Below are 19,179 nucleotides of genomic sequence, written 5' to 3'. Positions count from 1 at the left end.
GCTGGCACTACAGGCACGCATCACCATGCCCAGCTAATTTTTGTATTTTTCCTAGAGACAGGGTTTCACCGTGTTGGCCAGAATGGTCTCGATGTCTTGACATCGTGATCTGCCCACCTTGGCCTTCCAAAGTGTTGGGATTACAGGCATGAGCCCACATATTTTTTTTTAATACACAGGTGCGACGCCTTACTTTCTCCTCAGAAACCCACAGTGCCTCTTTGTTGATTGCATGGGAAATTCTAAACATTCAGGTCCTCGTCTCTTATTTCTCCAGGCTCATCTTTCACTATGGTTCTCTACTCCTCACATATCCCATTCACTTTCATATATCCAAATCTGCAGTGCAGTATTTGTTTAGTCTGTACTGGCTCTCCGCAATTCCTTAAATTCTCATTTTTTAAAGCCTAACTCCCAAGTGTCACTTTGTTTCCTGAGCCCTCAATTAGAAGTCATCAGTTGGGTTAGTGCCCTCTCCCATTCCACAGTGAAGTTATTCTACAACTTGACCCTTTTTCTCAAAGCCTCTAACCTCCCCCACATACACTAACAAACATGACAGCAGTTCTCCAAGAAGTAAAATGAGATTTAGGCTTATGAGAGAAAGTGAGACAAAATATAGAAAGTGAGACTGAGTTTTTAGTTGTATTTTCTTATGCCTCTGGACATATTTGAATCTTCATGGTTTAGTTACTCTTTCCATATGCTGTCTGGGTTTTTCTATCAGTTATTAGCACCTCTCCCTATGCCTTTATCTTCAATTTCTACTGTTTTACTAACTCCTACCCACTACCTACAGCTTCAGTCAAGGCAGAGGTACAATCAAGGTAGCTCTATCCTAATGGAACTTTTTCCCAAATTTAGTATTTTGCTTTTCTTTTAATGCTTATAATAATCTCTGTGTCTTATTAACTATTTTAAATTAAATCTCGGCTCAGAACCATGTGACCTGCTTCTCCAATAAACTAACTGTGGTGGAGGTAACCAATGGCATCTCAACTGACAAATCCTTGTTTTTTTTTTGTTTTTTTTTTTTTGTTTTTTTTTTGAGACAGAGTCTCGCTCTGTCGCCCAGGCTGGAGTGCAGTGGCGCGATCTCGGCTCACTGCAAGCTCCGCCTCCCGGGTTCACGCCATTCTCCTGCCTCAGCCTCCCGAGTAGCTGGGACTACAGGCGCCCACAACCGCGCCCGGCTAATTTTTTGTATTTTTAGTAGAGACGGGGTTTCACCGTGGTCTCGATCTCCTGACCTTGTGATCCGCCCGCCTCGGCCTCCCAAAGTGCTGGGATTACAGGCGTGAGCCACCGCGCCCGGCCAAATCCTTGTTTTTTTTAATTTTATTTTATTTTTTGTTTGTTTTCAGTTACAAAGCACGCCAAATCCATTTACCTCTTCAATTCTTATTGATGCCCACTTTTATGAGGTTTACCAGTGTTGATCTGGCCTTCCTTCTCCCATTGGAGTTGCTTTCTCCTGTGTGTCTTCCTCTATCTGATTATGCCTTTCAGAAGCCTCATTTGTTCTTCCTTTACCCCTTAGATATTCTCTCTGTCACACACATATACACATAAACTCTCTCTCTATATATATATATGTATAATATTTATATATTTTATTATATATAGCAAAATAGTAGGTATATGTGTGTATGTTTATAGACCCTCACAGTTATACCTTTTTCCTCTGATTACCTCATTTATTAGTTTCAGCTACCACCTGCAAACTTATAATGCCTCTTTTCCTGTATCTGTTGATCCACACTTGCTAATTCTGCTTACTTTTAGAGCTCCATGCCATGTAAAGTTGGGTCATTTTGTAGCCATAGCTTGGTATCTCCCCCCCAGAAATTTTCCCTAGGACCTCTGAATTAGTGCCCTACCTACTCTTAGTGACTATTAAGAGGGTTAGTAAAATATATCAGATTATCAAAACATCGGCATTAAAACTTCAAAATTTAGACACCAGTAAATACTTACCTCTTAGGGTTAAACTCTGAAGTTGGATAATCCAGACTCAAATTACTCTTGCCAAAGGGCTACCCCTGACTGACTCTACACACCCTGAGAAATTTGCATATCTAAGACCCAGCCACACCCTATGACCTACCCAAACCTACCACCCCCATCAACATCTAGCACATAAATCCTGGTTTCTGAATTAAAACTCTTATACTTTTAAAAAAGTTCTCCATCCCCAAATCCCCCCCGCCCCCCACTTAAATAGCAGTCATAATTAGCTCCTGCTACCAGACAAGTTCAAAATTCCAGCAAAATGAACAACCCATCATGGATGAGCCAAAACTCTAAAACTTCATTTGCTGTTTTGAGCCTCCCCCAAACCATTCCTTTCCGGGGATTTTTCTGTCCAAACAGGTATGACACAGATAAAATATTGGTTTTGTTATTCCTAATCCTGAAGGAGAGAGACTTAATACACCCTTGTAGCCACAGCTGCTTTGTTAATACGCTTTTCTGGTGCACATTTCACCTTCGTTTTCACTCCTCCTCTCCCTCTTATACCTACTTACCTCTTCCACAAAGTCAAAGCTAGACAGAACAACCACACTTCTACCTCCTTCACTGGGGTCCACGTGGAGAAAACACATAAGCAAGGCTCAAATGAGCTGAGTCACACATGCTCAGTTGCTTCTTTCAAACTCACCAATCAGATATTACTCCTCCCTTGTGGTGATCCAGGGAGTAAAGGTCATCAGTTACTGTTTTGTTCCTAATACTTCAGCAGGGGTAAAAGCTCCTCCTCTACTGATCTTCAGATTGGAGCTTTCTGGGAGTCCAGCATAAATTTCCAGGGTTAGGATGCAGGCAGTTTCTGTATCTTTAGCTTTTAGATGCATTCTTTCCTAAAATCCGTCTGCCTGGGAAAGTATGGGTATTCTGCATGGTTTTCCTTCAATGTTTCCCTTTTCAGGAACAAGACTTATCTCTCACCTAGCCTAAGGTAAGTATGTTGCATTGCCCCAGGGTGTGAAAACTTGGTGGTGGGCCAAACTTTTCAAGAACCTAGCTGAGAGCTGGTTTGACTGTCTTGGGTTATCAAAACTTTTTAAATTTGGCTTTAAAAAAAAAAAACAGAACCTAAGAGAAGGTTAATTTGAAAGGCAGGACAGAGAGTATCTAGCAAAAGCACAACACTTAAAAGATGAAGTCAGACTTTTTTGAATGGAAACTAAATATTGTTTGGCTTATGAATTTGTGAGGACTGGTTTTACGTGTTGTAGGCTCCGTGCCTTAACTGACATTGTTTTTACACATATTTAAAATACACATAAAATAATTCAGAATGCTAGATTATGGGTGGAGAATAGTTTTTAAGAAACATCTTTTAGGTGACATGCAGACAGAGTTTAAAGATGATTTTCATACCTTTATGAACCAAGAATGAAAATTTAACAGTTTAAATAGTTTATTAAGATATATTTTTGGACTTTTAAACCTACACTTAGTTTTTTGACTATGAAAGTAATAATGTACTCATTTTAACAAATAGAAACAATGTATAGTTATATAAAGTAAAATTGAAAGACACCGTCTTTCTGCTATCCCTCTTCCTGTTCCACCCTCCAGAGGTAGTCTCTGTTAGCCTTTTATTTATAACTTTTATGGGGTTTTTCTGTGTTTATACAAATCAATGCACAAAGAGGGTTCTCTTCTCTCATAAAAGTGATTATTAGTCTTCAGTGTGCCTTTTTTTCCTCCTAACAAATGTAAACTGGAAGCATTTTCCCAAGTACGTATGGTGGCTATCTAGTATTCTGTTAATATATCCTGTTAATTTATTCCTTCCCATTGATAGATTTACCTGGTTGCCATGTATTGCCATTATAATCAATTTGCAAAGAAAATTGCTGAACCCTTGAGTTTTTCACTAGAGATAGACATTTTATAGAATAAGTTGTTAGGATAAGCAGTTTGTAATTTTTCTTAGGAGCCTTTCAAATTAGTTTTTCTAAAATGTAAATATTCATGCCGACAGCAGTATAGGAGATAATTCAGTTTCTCAGACTTGTGCTGATATCTGATGCTTTTTTAAACTTTGCCAAATTAATGATCAAAAAATGGTTCTTTGTCAGTTCAGCTTACATGTCCTTAATGATTAAAAGCTACGTATTTGTTTATTATTTACCCATTTTAAAATTAGTCTTATATTGTTAATTTGATCTTGATATTGTAAAAATAATGTCTCTTTAGAGTGGTTTGAATATGATCTTGATAAAACAATGAATTGAACTAGATGACTTTGAATTTTATGATATCATGGTTTCCTTATTATTAAATGATTATGTGACAACTTTTTCTCCAGGGTAAATTTCAATGTTATATCTCTGCTTTATTGATCTTTAACAGTTAAGGGAAGAAAGTCGGAGGCTGGCTTTGGCTGCGAAAAGAGAAAAAAGAAAAGAGAAGAGAAGGAAGAAAAAGGAAGAGCAAAGAAGAAAACTAGAAGAAATCGAAGCCAAAAATAAAGAAAACTTTGAACTCCAAGCTGCTCAAGAAAAAGAAAAGCTTAAAGTTGAAGGTATTTTCTCAACAACCATCCCATTTGTTTTATATTCTAGTTAAAATTATATTTACTTGATTATCAGTCACTCTTGAAAATATACTTTTAAGTTATTAAACCCTTAAGATAGGCCATGCACAGTGGCTCACGCCCATAATCCCCGCATTTGTAGCAGGTCAAGGTGGGAGAGTCACTTGAGTCTAGGAGTTCAAGACCAGCCTGGGCAACAAAGTGAGACTGTCTCTACAAAAAAAGAAAAAAAAAATTTTAATTAGCTGGGCACAGGAGCATACCCCTGTAATCCCAGCTAGCTACTGGGAATAAGGGAGTAAGGTGGGAGGATCACTTCAGCCTGGGAGGTTGAGACTGGAGTGAGCCATGATGTGGCACCACTGCACTCCAGCCTGGGTGACAGAGCAAGACCCTGTGTCAAAAAAAAGAGAAAAGAAAAGATATATGCTTTTTTTGTTGTTGACCGAATTCCTCCCTAACTTTGTTATGAAAAATTTCAAACCTACAGACAAGTTGATAGATGATAAAATGAATACCTGAATACATTACACCTAGATTGACAAAATTGTTAACATTTTACCATATATGCTTTATTTTTCTCTTTAAGTACTTCCACATATTTTTTTCTGAGCCATCTGAAAGTAAATTGCAGATATCCTGACACTGCACCTATAAGTCCTTTTCTCTTTTTTTTTGAGACCGAGTCTTGCTCTGCCACCCAAGCTGGAGTGCAGTAGCGTGCCCTCGGCTCACTGCAACCTCTGTTTCCTGGGTTCAAGCTATTCTCCTGCCTTAGCCTCCCAAGTAGCTAGGACTACAGGCATGCGCCACCACGTCCACCTAATTTTTGTATTTTTAGTAGAGAAGGGATTTTGCCACGTTGGCCAGGGTAGCCTCTAAGTCCTGATATCAAGTGATCCCCCCCCACCTCAGCCTCCCAAAGTACTGGGATTACAGGTGTGATCCACTGCGCTGGCCACCTATAAATAATTAAGCCCACATCCCAAGAATGACATTTGCTTACATCATCATAATACCGTTTTAGGTATTATAAATGGTAATTTCATAATATCATCTACAATTCAGATCATCAATTTCTTCAAATGAGGGAATTATTTTTAACTAGGTTGTAATCAAAAGGTTATTTGGGATGGAAGTATGGTAGTCCTGTCCCTTCATATCCACAGGGAATGGTTTTCAGGACCCTCATGGATACCAAAATTCAGATACTTAAGTCTTTATATAACATGGTGTAATATTTGCATAAAAATTATGCACATTCTCCCATATACTTTAAATCATCTCTATATTACCTCTAATACCTAATATAACGTAAATGCTGTGTAAATAGTTGTTATACTGTGTTTTTTTAATTTGTATTTTTTTATTGTTTTGTTTTTCGAATACTTTCAATCTAGTGTTGGTTAAATCTGTGGATAAAGAGGACTGACTGTATTGTGGGAAGGAACCATTGCCATGAAACCACCAAAAATATGTGCATGCAATGTGTGTATGTGTGTTTGTGTTGTTTTTTGTTTTTTGTTTTTTTTAATTTCCCTTCTCCAGCCTTTTATTTTGAAAATTGTCAAACTACAGAAAAGTTTAAGGATTAATATGGTGAACACCTCTATGTCACCTACATTTTTAAAGCATTTTGGCACACATGGGATATGTCTTCTCTTTTTTTGAGTAGTTTACATGTAAGCTATACACATCACGTGAAATCACCCCTAGATACTTGATTACGTATTTCCCAGAAAGAGGACATGATTTTACATAACTGCAACATTAAGAAATTTAATGATTATATAATAATACATAATATACAGTAATACTTATATTTTCCAAACTGTCCTCCAAATTTTTTTTCTCTGAGAAAAGGATATATATATATACACACACACACACTTTTTTTTTTTTTTTAATTCAAGTAGCTGCAAATAGGAAACCAGAGGGAGAGCCCCAGGATGGGACAAATCATGGCTACCCCTCCGCAGCAGAGCAGGGGGAGGAGGTGCTTCCTACACCCTTTATGGTCGATTCGGGCCCCCTTGCTCACTCTGCTGCAGCATCCTAGGGGCAGGGCCCCACCTTCCCTGGGACTGGGGTAGTCACTCACCCAGCCTGCCATGCCCCAGCCCCTCTTCCCCACGAAGAGTATCTTATGAGAGGGGATTGTGGGCAGAACAGGAGGCAATGAGGATGAACATTTGATGCTGGTAGCGGCAGCAATGACAGATGTCGAAGAATGGAACACTGAACAAAAAACACCACCACTGTCCAGAGGTAGTTTGTGAACAGAGGAAAAATGGAACCAGAACCTTAGGGGGCAGGGAGGAGCAGGAGGGTTGGGAACAGCCAGGGTGAGCTCCTTGCTATTCGTGCCCCTTCTGAGGAGGGGGAAATGGCCGAGTGGCGGAAGCAAAGTAAGGTTGGGAGAGCGGCCCCAGCCCACCTCAGGCGGTGGCCACAGGACTTGTGGGCCTCACCTAGACAATAAGTGACTGCATCTCTATCACCTCAATAGGTACTCAGATCCCAAGCAAAGGGCAAGGGGGCTGGGGCCACAGTGAAGAGGGAGTAGGAGGCTCACACCCCTCTTGCCTTCCTGTAGCCAAAGGGGACTGTCCAACCTAGTGCAGGGACTAGGGGAGGTGGGAAAGGATGAAAACTGTGAGCCCCACATAGTGACAAACACAGTTTGGCTGGGGGAATCCTGGGGCCAGCACTCCCTCCATTGGCCACACCTGCTACCAGGACAGTGGAGTAGGGCGTGCCAGGATGAGATGGGGCTTGGACCCCTTTTAAGGCCAGGGAACCTTCCCAGGCCACACTCTGGGAAGCCAGAGGGAACAGTGGAGGAGCAGAGAGGTTGCCCCAACCCCAGAGAGCAATGTTGCTACTACTAAGGGAGCTGGGATGCAACAGGTGCAGGGTGTGGCTAAGTGGGATGTTAGCCTTGTCCAGGAGGGTACGTGTGTGTGCGTGGGTCAGCAGGGGGAGCTGGGAACGGAGGCCTGAGGAAAACTGCTTCCCACTCAGCCCATGGGGGCCCTGCAGTAGCTGGTGTGCTGTGTAGTGTGGTGGTGAGGGTACAGGTGGAAGATGGAGGTGGTGGCCGTAAGCAGTGGTGATGGTGGGCCTGGGGAAGGGGTGGGGGCGGTGGGAGCAGAGCAAAAGCTGTCCAGTCCCAGAAGGAAGATGCTCCTTCAAATGAGGCACAGGCAGCACACACGGTCACTGCTCCTCCTGCGAGGACTCCTGCGAGATGCCCCCCTCTTCCTTCTTCTCCAGTTTTTTGGGTCTGCCGCTTGGTTTCCTTCCTGGAGTAGTGGTGGTTTTCCGTGTCTTGGCAGCTCCCTTGTTTTTGCTTCCCTTTGGTTGGCCCCAAGGTCTCTTAGGTGTTGGCACTTTACTGGGCTCCTTCTGACTCCCTACCAGTGCTATCCTGGGACTCACCAGAGGCTGCTTGCGGGGCCTGCCCCTGCCCGACTTCTCAGTGCTGTCCATTTCCTGCCTGGAGGCCAAGGGCTGGCTGCGCTTCGAGCTCGACTCACTCATACTTCCCTTCTCTAAGGAGCAGGTGGAAGAGTGCTGGCTTGAATGGCCTTCTTGGAGCCACGCCAGCACCAGAAATGCCCCCCAAAACATTTTTTATAACTACCTGCTGTTCTTTGAACAGAACGTGAGGACACAGAGTATATCAGTCCTGTCCAACTCATTACCAATGAATGTGAGAATAACTTACATGGCTAATAGTAGTAGAGTATCTCTCCTGAGTTTTTCTTTTCTTCAAGTGCTTATAGCTAAATACATTCTGGGAACATTTAGAACTTGCTAATTCAGTATTGCTACTTTTACAGATGAGCCTGAAGTCTTGACAGAACCTCCAAGTGCCACAACCACTACTACCATAGGTATATCTGCAACCTGGACAACTTTGGCAGGTTCTCATGGTAAAAGAAATAATACCATAACTACAACCAGTTCAAAGAGGAAAAACAGGAAAAATAAAATTACTCCAGAAAACGTTCAAATTATATTTGATGATCCACTACCAATTTCATACAGTCAGCCAGAGAAGGTGAATGGAGAATCCAAGAGCAGCAGTACCAGCGAGAGTGGGGACAGTGATAACATGAGGATTTCCAGCTGCAGCGATGAAAGTAGTAACAGCAACAGCAGTCGTAAGAGTGACAATCATTCACCAGCTGTGGTCACTACCACTGTGAGCAGCAAAAAGCAGCCATCGGTTCTTGTTACATTTCCAAAGGAAGAGAGAAAATCTGTTTCTGGCAAGGCTTCAATAAAGTTAGTTCCAATTTTTATTTTCAGTGTTTATAGTGTCATGAAATACCTTATTACTGAATTTTTTGGTAAAGAAAGTAAATTCACAGCTTGCAAAATAGGATTTTTCTTTGTGCTAAAGAAGGTACAGTTTCAATTGAATTGAAGAATAAGCTTTTGCTTAGATTTTGTATTAATGAGACATCAAATTATTTTTACTATATAATTTCTTTTTTTTTTTTTTTTGGTTGTTAAACTTAGCACATGAAAAGTATGGATTCTGGTTTTGAAGGGGTTATTACTGTGATTCAACTCTGCTAAATGTGTACCCTAGATAGTATCTTCTTAAAGTTGGCTCTTTAGGCTGGGCACAATGGCTCATGCTTATAATAATAGCTCTTTGGGAGGCCACAGTGGGAGGATTGCTTGGGCCCAGGAGTTCAGCACCAGTCTGGACAACATAGGGAGACCCTGTCTCTACAAATAATTTTTTTTTTTTAATTAGCCGATGTGATGGCATGCGCCTGTGGTCCCAGCTACTTGGGAGGCTGAGGCAGAAGGATCACCTGAACCCGAGAGCTCAAGGCTGCAGTGAGCTGTGATTGCACTGTTGCGCTCCAGCCTGGGTAACGGAGCGAGACCTGTCTCAAAAAGAAAAAAAAAGCTCTTTATATTATATGCTAAATATGAGGAGAAGTGAAAAATAAGGTCGTCATTTGTTATTTAAAAATAAGTTTTAAAAAATTGTGTAGTAGACTACCTTTATCATTTTAAAATTCTACATCTGTTCCGTATTTAATGTACTTTCCCTCTCTCTGTTAAAGATTGTCAGAAACTATCAATGAAGGGACCAGTAATTCTCTATCTACTTGTACAAAATCTGGTCCATCTCCCCTTTCCTCTCCAAATGGGAAGTTAACAGTAGCAAGTCCTAAGCGTGGGCAAAAGAGGGAAGAAGGATGGAAAGAAGTTGTAAGAAGGTGAGTAATTGTTTTTCTCATTCTTTTTATGTGCTATATATCACAGTCAAGTGTTATTTACCTTGTAATTAAATTCTTCCTACTCTTCTAAAAGTTACAGACAAACTGATGGTTCAAGGCTAAATTTGACCAACAGAAAGAGCCTGTGCCATATTTTAGATGAAAAAAAATTACATGTTAATTTGGCCCCTCAAAAGTATTGGAATTTGTATAAGATTGTGTCTTTTTCAGCTTTGTTATCTCAAAGCCCTATATAATACAAAGAATTACTATAAAAGCTACTTGTAAATATTTGATGAATGAGTGGGTAATGATTTTAAATTGTTGATCTAATAATAGTAACTGTTGTCTTTAAATCATAGGATAATTTCATTTTAAGGGTTTCAGGATAAAAATATTTTGTTTTGCCTGGGATTTTAAAAATAATATGTATCCAAGAGTAGGAATACAATATCCCAGAAACTTAAAAGGAGGTAAGACACCTGAAATCTGGAAAAAATGTGATCCTTTGTAACTCTTTGATAACTTATTTTAAAGAACTTTCCAGAAATTTCATAAAAATTTAAACTTTTGATTGTCTGAAACAAAAGCTATGGTGAACCAAACTTAGTAACTACTGTTAATCCCTAAGTGCAGTATACAGTTTTTTGGTTTATTCTCTCCGTATTTTGGACCAAATCTTGCCCCCGTCATAACTATGTTTATTTCTGTCTCTTTTTTCACACACGATAAACACATTCTCTCGTTCACTCCTTCACATACACTCTATTGGATTAATTGAAATCACATCATCAGAATATTCTCTGTACAATAATAAGAGATTTTTGTATAGATTTTGTAGATTTTTGTACAAAAAAATAAGGTTTTTGTATATGCATTTAATGTTGTGTTATACAAATAAGTTTTTCACTAATTTGGAAATGATGATCACTGGCTGATTATCATGCCCCTTAGGGAAAAAGTAATTGTCAGGTAACTTAGAACAGGGATCATGCCCTTCCTTTTAGAAAATATGACAATTTTTAATACTTAACCATTCTCAATAAATAATTTACTTGTTTGAACTATACTTGACTGTTTCTCTTTATTGAGAACTTTATACTGTATTTCTTTTAGAAATATTCTTTAATCAGCTTATCAGGAATTTGGGCCTGACACCTGTGGCTCATGCTTATAATCCCAGCATTTTGGGAGGCCAAGACAAGAGGATCACTTGACGCCAAGAGTTTGAGACTAGCTGGGCAACATAGCAAGACCCCATCTCTGCTAAAAACAAAATTTAAAAATTAGCTGGGCAAGTGGTTCGTGCTTGTAATCTCAGCTACATGGGGAAGGTGGGAGGATTGCTTGTGCCCAGGAGTTTGAGGCTGCAGTGAGCTATGATCATACTACTGCATTCCAGCCTGGGTACAGAACGAGACTCTATCAAAAAAAAAAAAAAAAGGAAATCGATATCCACCTTTCCTGGACCTGAATGTTTAAAATTAAAATGTAATTTTGCAAGTATTAGATGGATATTGCTTTTTTTTTTTTTTTTTTTTTTTTTTTTTGAGTTGGAGTTTGACTCCTGTTGCCCAGGCTAGAATGCAATGGCATGATCTCAGCTCGCTGCAACCTCTGCCTCCCAGATTCAAATGATTTTCCTGCCTCAGCCTCCTGAGTTGCTGGGATTACAGGTGCATGCCACCATGCTTGGCTAATTTTTTGTATTTTTAGTAGAGATGAGGTTTCACCATGTTGGCCAAGCTAGTCTTGAACTCCTGACCTCAGGTGAACCACCCGCCTTGGCCTCCCAAAGTGCTGGGATTACAGGTGTGAGCCACCGTGCCCAGCCTCAGATTTTGCTTTTTAAATTCTAGTAGGATTTTCTTTTTCCGGACATTATTAAAGATTTTTAGAAAGTTTTCATATTTGTGGATAGTCATTTTAATGCTGCTAGAAGAATACAGGGAAGTAATGAATTTTTTTTTTCTTTTTTCCTGAGAAGGAGCCTTGCTCTGTCGCCCAGGATGAAGTGCAGTGGTGCAATCTCAGTCCACGGCAACCTTCACCTCCTGGGTTCAAGTGATTCTCCCGCTTCAGCCTCCTAAGTAGCTGAGATTACAGGCGCACACCACCATGCCTGGCTAATTTTTGTATTTTTTTCAGTAGAGACGGGATTTCACTATGTTGGCCAGTCTGGTCTCGAACTCCTAACATCAAGTGATCCGCCTGCCTCAGCCTCCCAAAGTGCTGGGATTTACAGGCATGAGCCACCATGCCCGGTCATGAATTTTTAATATCACTCTTTGAGTTATATGTATTAGAGACTAAAAAAAAGCATATGAGTAAAGCACCAAAGGGGCCCACAAGAAGTCTTTCTTGACTCTTGAGGCTAGATTAGATACCCAACCATCATATATATACACATACATATATAATATATACACACACATATAGATATCTACATATATATCTATATATGTGTATATATATTATACGTGTGTGCGTGTGTGTGTACACACTATTGCAACACATGACATGGTGGTGTTTTTGTAATTAGTGTGTACATAGTCTATATATGTGGGCAGAAATCCATGTCTGTCTTATTTACCATTAGTATTTGCATTAGCACAGCACGTGTCTACATAGTACATGCTTAACAGATACAAGTCAAGAATGATGATCAACAAAGCAAACAATCTTTGATAATGAGATGAGAAGCTATAATAAAGCTTACATGTCTGTTGCTCCTGATTGCCTTTTCTCTGTTCATCTAGAATAGATGAGGCTTATTCAACAATATTCTGTATTTATAGAAAAACATTTTAGTAATACTCTTTCCCCTTTTTAAAATTACAATAACTATTGTTAATGATTAATCTTAATTTATATATACAACTTTTAAACAGATCAAAGAAAGTATCTGTTCCATCAACTGTGATATCCAGAGTGATTGGAAGAGGAGGCTGTAATATCAACGCTATTCGGGAGTTTACTGGTGCACACATAGATATCGATAAACAGAAAGACAAGACTGGAGACCGGATAATCACTATAAGGCAAAACTTTGTCTCTTACATTTTCTTCCTTTATTTTATTGTACTGTAGCTTAATGAAATATAGCCATATGAATTTTCAGTGGAACTTTGTGTTACATAGTATACTTTTTAAAATGGGAATGTTATTAGTGTTTGAGAAGATAAACTTTATAGTTTTCTTTTTTCCTAGTTAATACACTTTTGTGAAGTGTTTTAGAGACTTTTATAGGAATTTTGTATGCATGTGTAGCAAAGGTTTAAATAAATAATTTCTGTACATAAACTGTTTATATGACATTCTTAAAAATTTGTTCTGAGACTTTCAGGGAGGACGTTTCTAACATTTTAAGCAGTGGGTTTTTGTCTTTCTCAAATAACCTTTGAGATTTGTAACTCTGAGATTGTGTCTTTGGAATTTAAGTTCAGATTTGAATCTGAAGTGAAAATACAACTTATCTTGAATAACCCATCGAGTATGTCTGTGCCTGAACATTCTTAAAATAAAAATGATGTTCTAAGAAATCATAAGAATGTAGGAAGCTATATTTAATTACTTTAAAGTAAATTCAAGTTCCTTTGAAAAAGAGTTTTATATTTTTTAGATGGCAGATATAAGTTTGTTTGTGTGAGGCAGATGCCCCTTTGCATTATACGGAAGGGCTAATAATTACATCATACCTCAAAAATAAGAAAGCAAGTAGCCATCTCAATTGTATTCATTGTCCTCTCCTTCTGACTGGTTTTTCCCTGGGTAGTCGGGTAGCCACAGCCCATCTTATCTAGAAAAGAGGGAACTAGATACCCTTTATTGGTAATTTCTCCCTTGTGTTTCCATAAATATAAAATATTTTCCTGAAGATCCAGCACTAAGGTTTTATATGGCTATTGTTGGCACTATCAGGATTCCTGCCTCATTTTAAGACATCTTCCCAGAGGAGTTACAATAATTATCCTACTAATAGAAAGACTACTAATGAATTTTTAGTAGATGGAGCCATCCCAGATACCAAGATTTAATATAAAATACTGTTTTCTTACTCGGTTTTATTATTTTCCTTGTTTACTTGTATTATTTTTAGTGTTGATTAACTGTTTCAATATTTTTAGTATTAAATGTTTCAGTAACACTGTGGATTACATAGGCTTTTATGTGCAGTGGTTTTTCTAACCGTAGTGTATTTTACAGTAGGAAAATGGTTCCTTAGTCTAAGGAAACAATAGTGAAATGTATTTTTGAAAAATAAGTCATTTACTATTCCTCTGAAAAATAAAAGTAGTAATTCAGGACAGTTTATCGCTTTGTTTGTAGAATGCCTCAAGAATGATAAGAAAATGGCTGCCCAGCTTTTGTTATCTGTCCTTTGTATGTGTGTATGTATGTACACACAAAACTGTGTGTGTGTTCGTGTACATACGTACATATTAAAAACGCTTTACATACTCAAAAGGAGGGACAATTCTACTTAATTTTTTTTCTCAATTTATAGGGGTGGCACTGAATCGACAAGACAAGCAACTCAATTGATTAATGCTTTGATCAAGGATCCAGACAAAGAAATTGATGAACTTATTCCAAAGAATCGTTTGAAAAGCTCCTCAGCAAATTCCAAAATAGGGTCATCAGCACCTACCACCACCGCTGCTAACACTTCCTTAATGGGAATTAAAATGACAACTGTAGCTCTGTCATCAACATCTCAAACTGCCACAGCACTCACTGTGCCTGCAATTTCTTCTGCATCCACTCACAAAACCATTAAGAACCCAGTGAATAATGTGAGGCCTGGTTTTCCAGTTTCTCTTCCATTAGCATATCCTCCTCCACAGTTTGCACATGCTTTGCTTGCTGCTCAGACTTTCCAGCAGATCCGTCCACCAAGGTTGCCCATGACCCACTTTGGAGGTACTTTTCCACCAGCTCAATCCACTTGGGGTCCTTTTCCTGTCAGGCCTTTGAGCCCTGCCAGAGCTACTAACTCGCCTAAGCCTCACATGGTGCCTCGCCATAGCAATCAGAATAGCAGTGGTTCTCAGGTGAATTCAGCAGGTTCTTTAACTTCAAGCCCAACAACTACAACCAGTTCATCAGCTTCAACGGTGCCTGGTACATCTACAAATGGCAGTCCAAGTTCACCTTCTGTCCGAAGGCAGCTTTTTGTCACAGTTGTGAAGACATCCAATGCCACCACAACAACAGTCACAACCACGGCAAGCAACAACAGCACTGCACCCACAAATGCCACATATCCTATGCCTACTGCCAAAGAACACTATCCAGTATCATCCCCATCTTCCCCATCACCACCAGCCCAGCCAGGAGGGGTTTCTAGAAACAGCCCTTTGGATTGTGGATCAGCATCTCCAAATAAAGTGGCATCTTCCTCCGAACAGGAAGCAGGTAGTCCACCAGTAGTAGAAACAACAAACACTAGACCTCCAAACAGCAGCAGTTCTTCTGGGAGTTCATCAGCTCATTCTAATCAGCAGCAACCTCCGGGATCTGTTTCTCAGGAACCAAGACCACCTCTTCAGCAGTCTCAGGTTCCTCCCCCGGAAGTTAGAATGACTGTTCCCCCTTTAGCAACAAGTTCTGCTCCAGTGGCGGTGCCTTCTACTGCCCCAGTGACTTACCCTATGCCTCAGACACAAATGGGATGCCCGCAGCCTACTCCTAAAATGGAAACCCCCGCTATTAGACCACCCCCTCATGGCACAACTGCCCCTCACAAGAATTCAGCTTCAGTGCAAAATTCATCTGTTGCAGTCCTCAGTGTCAATCACATTAAAAGACCTCACAGTGTTCCCTCTTCTGTCCAGCTACCTTCGACCTTAAGTACACAAAGTGCTTGTCAGAATTCAGTACATCCAGCAAATAAGCCTATTGCTCCCAATTTCAGTGCCCCCTTACCATTTGGGCCCTTTAGCACATTGTTTGAAAACAGCCCTACTTCTGCTCATGCCTTCTGGGGAGGATCTGTTGTTTCATCTCAGTCAACACCAGAATCTATGCTATCAGGAAAATCCTCATATTTGCCAAATTCAGATCCTTTACATCAGTCTGATACTTCCAAAGCTCCAGGTTTTAGACCACCATTACAGAGACCTGCTCCAAGTCCCTCAGGTGAGTTTATATTTTCTGATATTCTGCAGCTGTTCATGTGCACAAGCGATGTGAAAATTCTTGGTCATTTTCTAATGTTTTTACTCTCTGACTGGGCGATATAGACAAAGATTGTTGGCTTTAATTGACTCAGATGCTGTTGTTTGTGTTTAGTATGGTGTTATTTTTAAAAATCTTTTAAAAAGCTGCAATAGGTTTTTATTTAATTTTCCATAAATAAGCCTTCTGATCAGGCAGCGGGTTTTTTGTTTGTTTGTTTTTGAGACAGAGTCTCACTCTGTCACCCAGGCCGGAGTGCAGTGGCGTGATCTCAGCTCCTCGCAACCTCTGCCTCCCAGATTCAGGTGATTCTCCTGCTGCAGCCTCCCGAGTAGCTGGGATTACAGACATGCACCACCACGCCTGGCTAATTTTTGTATTTTTACTGGAGATGGGGTTTCACCATGTTGGCCAAGCTGGTCTCACACTCCCAACCTCGGGTGATCCACCCACCTCAGCCTCCCAAAATGCTGGGATTACAGGCGTGAGCCACAGCACCTGGCCTAGGTGTGTTTTTCTCTCTCGGAAGTCTCTTATGTTTTAATTTAATAAAGTACTGTCACCAAAAGTTTGCGTTTATTACAAATACAAAATAACAGATTTTAAAAATTGGGTTTTATTTCGCATTATCTTTTTTGTTTCTAAAATAATTTTTTAAATAGAGCTACACAGTCTCATATGGTAGCCAATAACCATGTGTACTTTTAAAATTTAAATTAATGAAAATTTTAAAAATAAAAAGTTAGCTTCTTAGGCTACCCATATTTCAACCGCTTAAAAAACACTTGTGGCTAGTAGCTACCATATTGGACAGCAAAGATCTAGAACATTTCTATTATCGAAATTTCTATTGGGACAACACTGATATATGTAGAAAATATAAAGATCTCCTGATTGTAAGCTATTGCTTTTTTTAAAAAAACTTTTTACTTTGAAATATTTTTAGATTTGTAGAAGAGTTTTATAATTCCTCAGCTTCCCTTCATGTGACCATCTTACATATAACCATAATACATTTCCAAACTAAAAAAGTTAGTATTGTTATAGTACTACTAACTAAATTACAGATTTTAGGCAGATTTCACAAGTTTTTCAAGTAATATCCTTTTTCTATTATAGGATCTAATCCAGGATGCCAGTTTCCATTTAAAGCAATAATATTGGGTTTTAATATAAGCATTTCAAGTAATTAAAGACAGTCCATGTAAGAGATGGACACACTATAGTCTATGTGCCAAATTTGGCCTGTTGCCTGTTTTTACATTTCTTAAATGTTTAAAAAAAAAATTTTTTTAAGAGTAGGCTTGGCACGGTAGCTTGCACCTGTAATCCCAGCACTTTGGGAGGCTGAGGTGGGTCGATTGCTTAAGCCCAGGAGTTCCAGACCAGCCTGGGCTTAAGGGGAGACCCCATCTCTACAAAATACAAAAATTAGCTGGGCATGGTGGTGCACACCTGTAGTCCCAGCTACTTGGGGGGCTGAGGTGGAAGGATGACTTGAGCCCTAGAGGCAGAGGTTACAGTGAGCTGAGATCGCACCTCTGCACTCCAGCCTGGGTGGAGACCCTGTCTCAAAAAAAAAGAAATTAAAAAGACTAAACATGCAACATAAAATATGAAATTTTAATTTCAGTGTTTGTAGAGAAAGCTTTCCTGAAACACAGCAATGCCCATTCATTTGCATATTGTATAAGGATACTTTTATGCTACAATGACAGAATTGAGTAGTGGGGACAGAGACCATGTGACCTGCAAAGCCTAAAATATTTGGTATTTGGCTCTTGGTTGCCAACCCCTTATCTGTGTTATTGGAAATACGACATTCTGGGACAAAAATTTCCAAGTTTAATGGGAACTCAATGTTATTTTTACCTATTTCTGTAACATGTAAATAAAATTTAATAAACATGGTCAGTAAATATTTCTTTGCTGGAAGTCAACTGAAATATTTATGTGTACTATGAAAATTAATTTCTTTTATATTAAAACAATAGAATCAATATGATTAGATTTTAGATCATTGTATGCCAGTGCATAGGAAATGCTTTTAAGTTTGATTTTTTTTTTTTTTTTTTTTTTTTGAGACAGAGTCTCGCTCTGTCGCCCAGGCTGGAGTGCAGTGGCCGGATCTCAGCTCACTGCAAGCTCCGCCTCCCGGGTTCACGCCGCCATTCTCCTGCCTCAGCCTCCCGAGTAGCTGGGACTACAGGCGCCCGCCACCTCGCCCGGCTAGTTTTCTGTATTTTTTAGTAGAGACGGGGTTTCACTGTGTTAGCCAGGATGGTCTCGAACTCCTGCCCTCATGATCCGCCCGTCTCGGCCTCCCAAAGTGCTGGGATTACAGGCTTGAGCCACCGCGCCCGGCCAAGTTTGATTTTTATAGTAATTGGAATTTAATACTTTACCTTTCCAAAAATCTAGATGTGGAGTTCAGAAAGGTTAAAATTGAGATTTAGAGAACAAAAAAATTCCTATTGTTTGAAAAGGTATAGAAGAAAGACCTCTGTAAGAAAGGTGAGGTTTTTGGGGAGTATATAGTTGATTAGAGCCAAAATTAGCATTGAAGTTTAACTTACAAGTCAATTACCTAATTCAGGTCATTTTGAGTTAAAGATACTCCTTTTATTACATATGAAGTATGTCCTTTGATTTTCTCCTAAACCTCTTTCAGATCCTAATTTTCACTTCTCTCTTCTTCCTAATTCATTTTGTGTTCCACATTTTTCTTGCTTTGTTTAACTTTTCTTATGTAAATAATTTGATCATTTGTATTTTAGACTCAGATCTGTTTTTATAGTTTGTATTTTGAAAAGTTTTTTACGTCACATAAGGATGTAAGGACAGAATAAACAGCATAGTATTTCCACATTTATTAATATATTCTCCGCTTGTTAACATCTTTTCCAACTGTCTCCCTCACTCCCCCATCCCTCCCTCTCCCCTTTTCCTTCCTCCCTCCTCTTTTTTTCCTCTCTTTTGCTGCTTCCTTTTCTTTCTACCCCCTCTCTTGTCTTGTCTTACCTATCTCTCCCCTTCTTCATCCTCCTTTCCTTGTTTTCCCCTTTTCTATCCTATCTCTATTTTCTTTTCCTCTCCATCTTTTGTCAAATCATGAGAAGATAACTTTCAAACATGATACTTTACCCCTAAATACTTTGATATGTGTCTTCACAATGTTTGCCTTCACAGCTCTGCCACTAT

The 19,179-nt window shown here is 39.4% G+C and overlaps 2 protein-coding genes across 7 annotated transcripts in view; one reads left to right on the top strand and one right to left on the bottom strand.

The window, feature by feature from the left end:
* Nucleotides 1-19,179, top strand: part of ANKRD17 (ankyrin repeat domain 17) — a 182,729-nt gene that overhangs the window by 150,915 nt on the left and 12,635 nt on the right. For all 6 annotated transcript variants that reach the window (XM_003898780.3, XM_009206951.2, XM_009206952.4 and 3 more), the window contains 5 exons: nt 4,366-4,537; nt 8,395-8,842; nt 9,643-9,798; nt 12,690-12,839; nt 14,306-15,939. In XM_003898780.3, coding sequence (XP_003898829.1) covers nt 4,366-4,537; nt 8,395-8,842; nt 9,643-9,798; nt 12,690-12,839; nt 14,306-15,939 — 2,560 coding nt within the window. The remainder of the gene's footprint in view (nt 1-4,365; nt 4,538-8,394; nt 8,843-9,642; nt 9,799-12,689; nt 12,840-14,305; nt 15,940-19,179) is intronic.
* LOC101001060 (high mobility group protein HMG-I/HMG-Y-like) lies at nt 7,769-8,092 on the bottom strand. The gene has a single exon (XM_009206950.4). The coding sequence runs from the start codon at nt 8,090-8,092 to the stop codon at nt 7,769-7,771; it is 324 nt and encodes a 107-aa protein (XP_009205214.2).

This window comes from Papio anubis, chromosome 3, assembly GCF_008728515.1.
Source record: "Papio anubis isolate 15944 chromosome 3, Panubis1.0, whole genome shotgun sequence".
Taxonomy (NCBI): Eukaryota; Metazoa; Chordata; class Mammalia; order Primates; family Cercopithecidae; genus Papio; species Papio anubis.
This window is presented reverse-complemented; position numbering and strand designations above follow the sequence as displayed.

Excerpts from the sequence above, each read along its gene's own strand:
- LOC101001060 (XM_009206950.4), bottom strand. The coding sequence starts at position 8,092 with ATGAGTGAGTCGAGCTCGAAGCGCAGCCAGCCCTTGGCCTCCAGGCAG.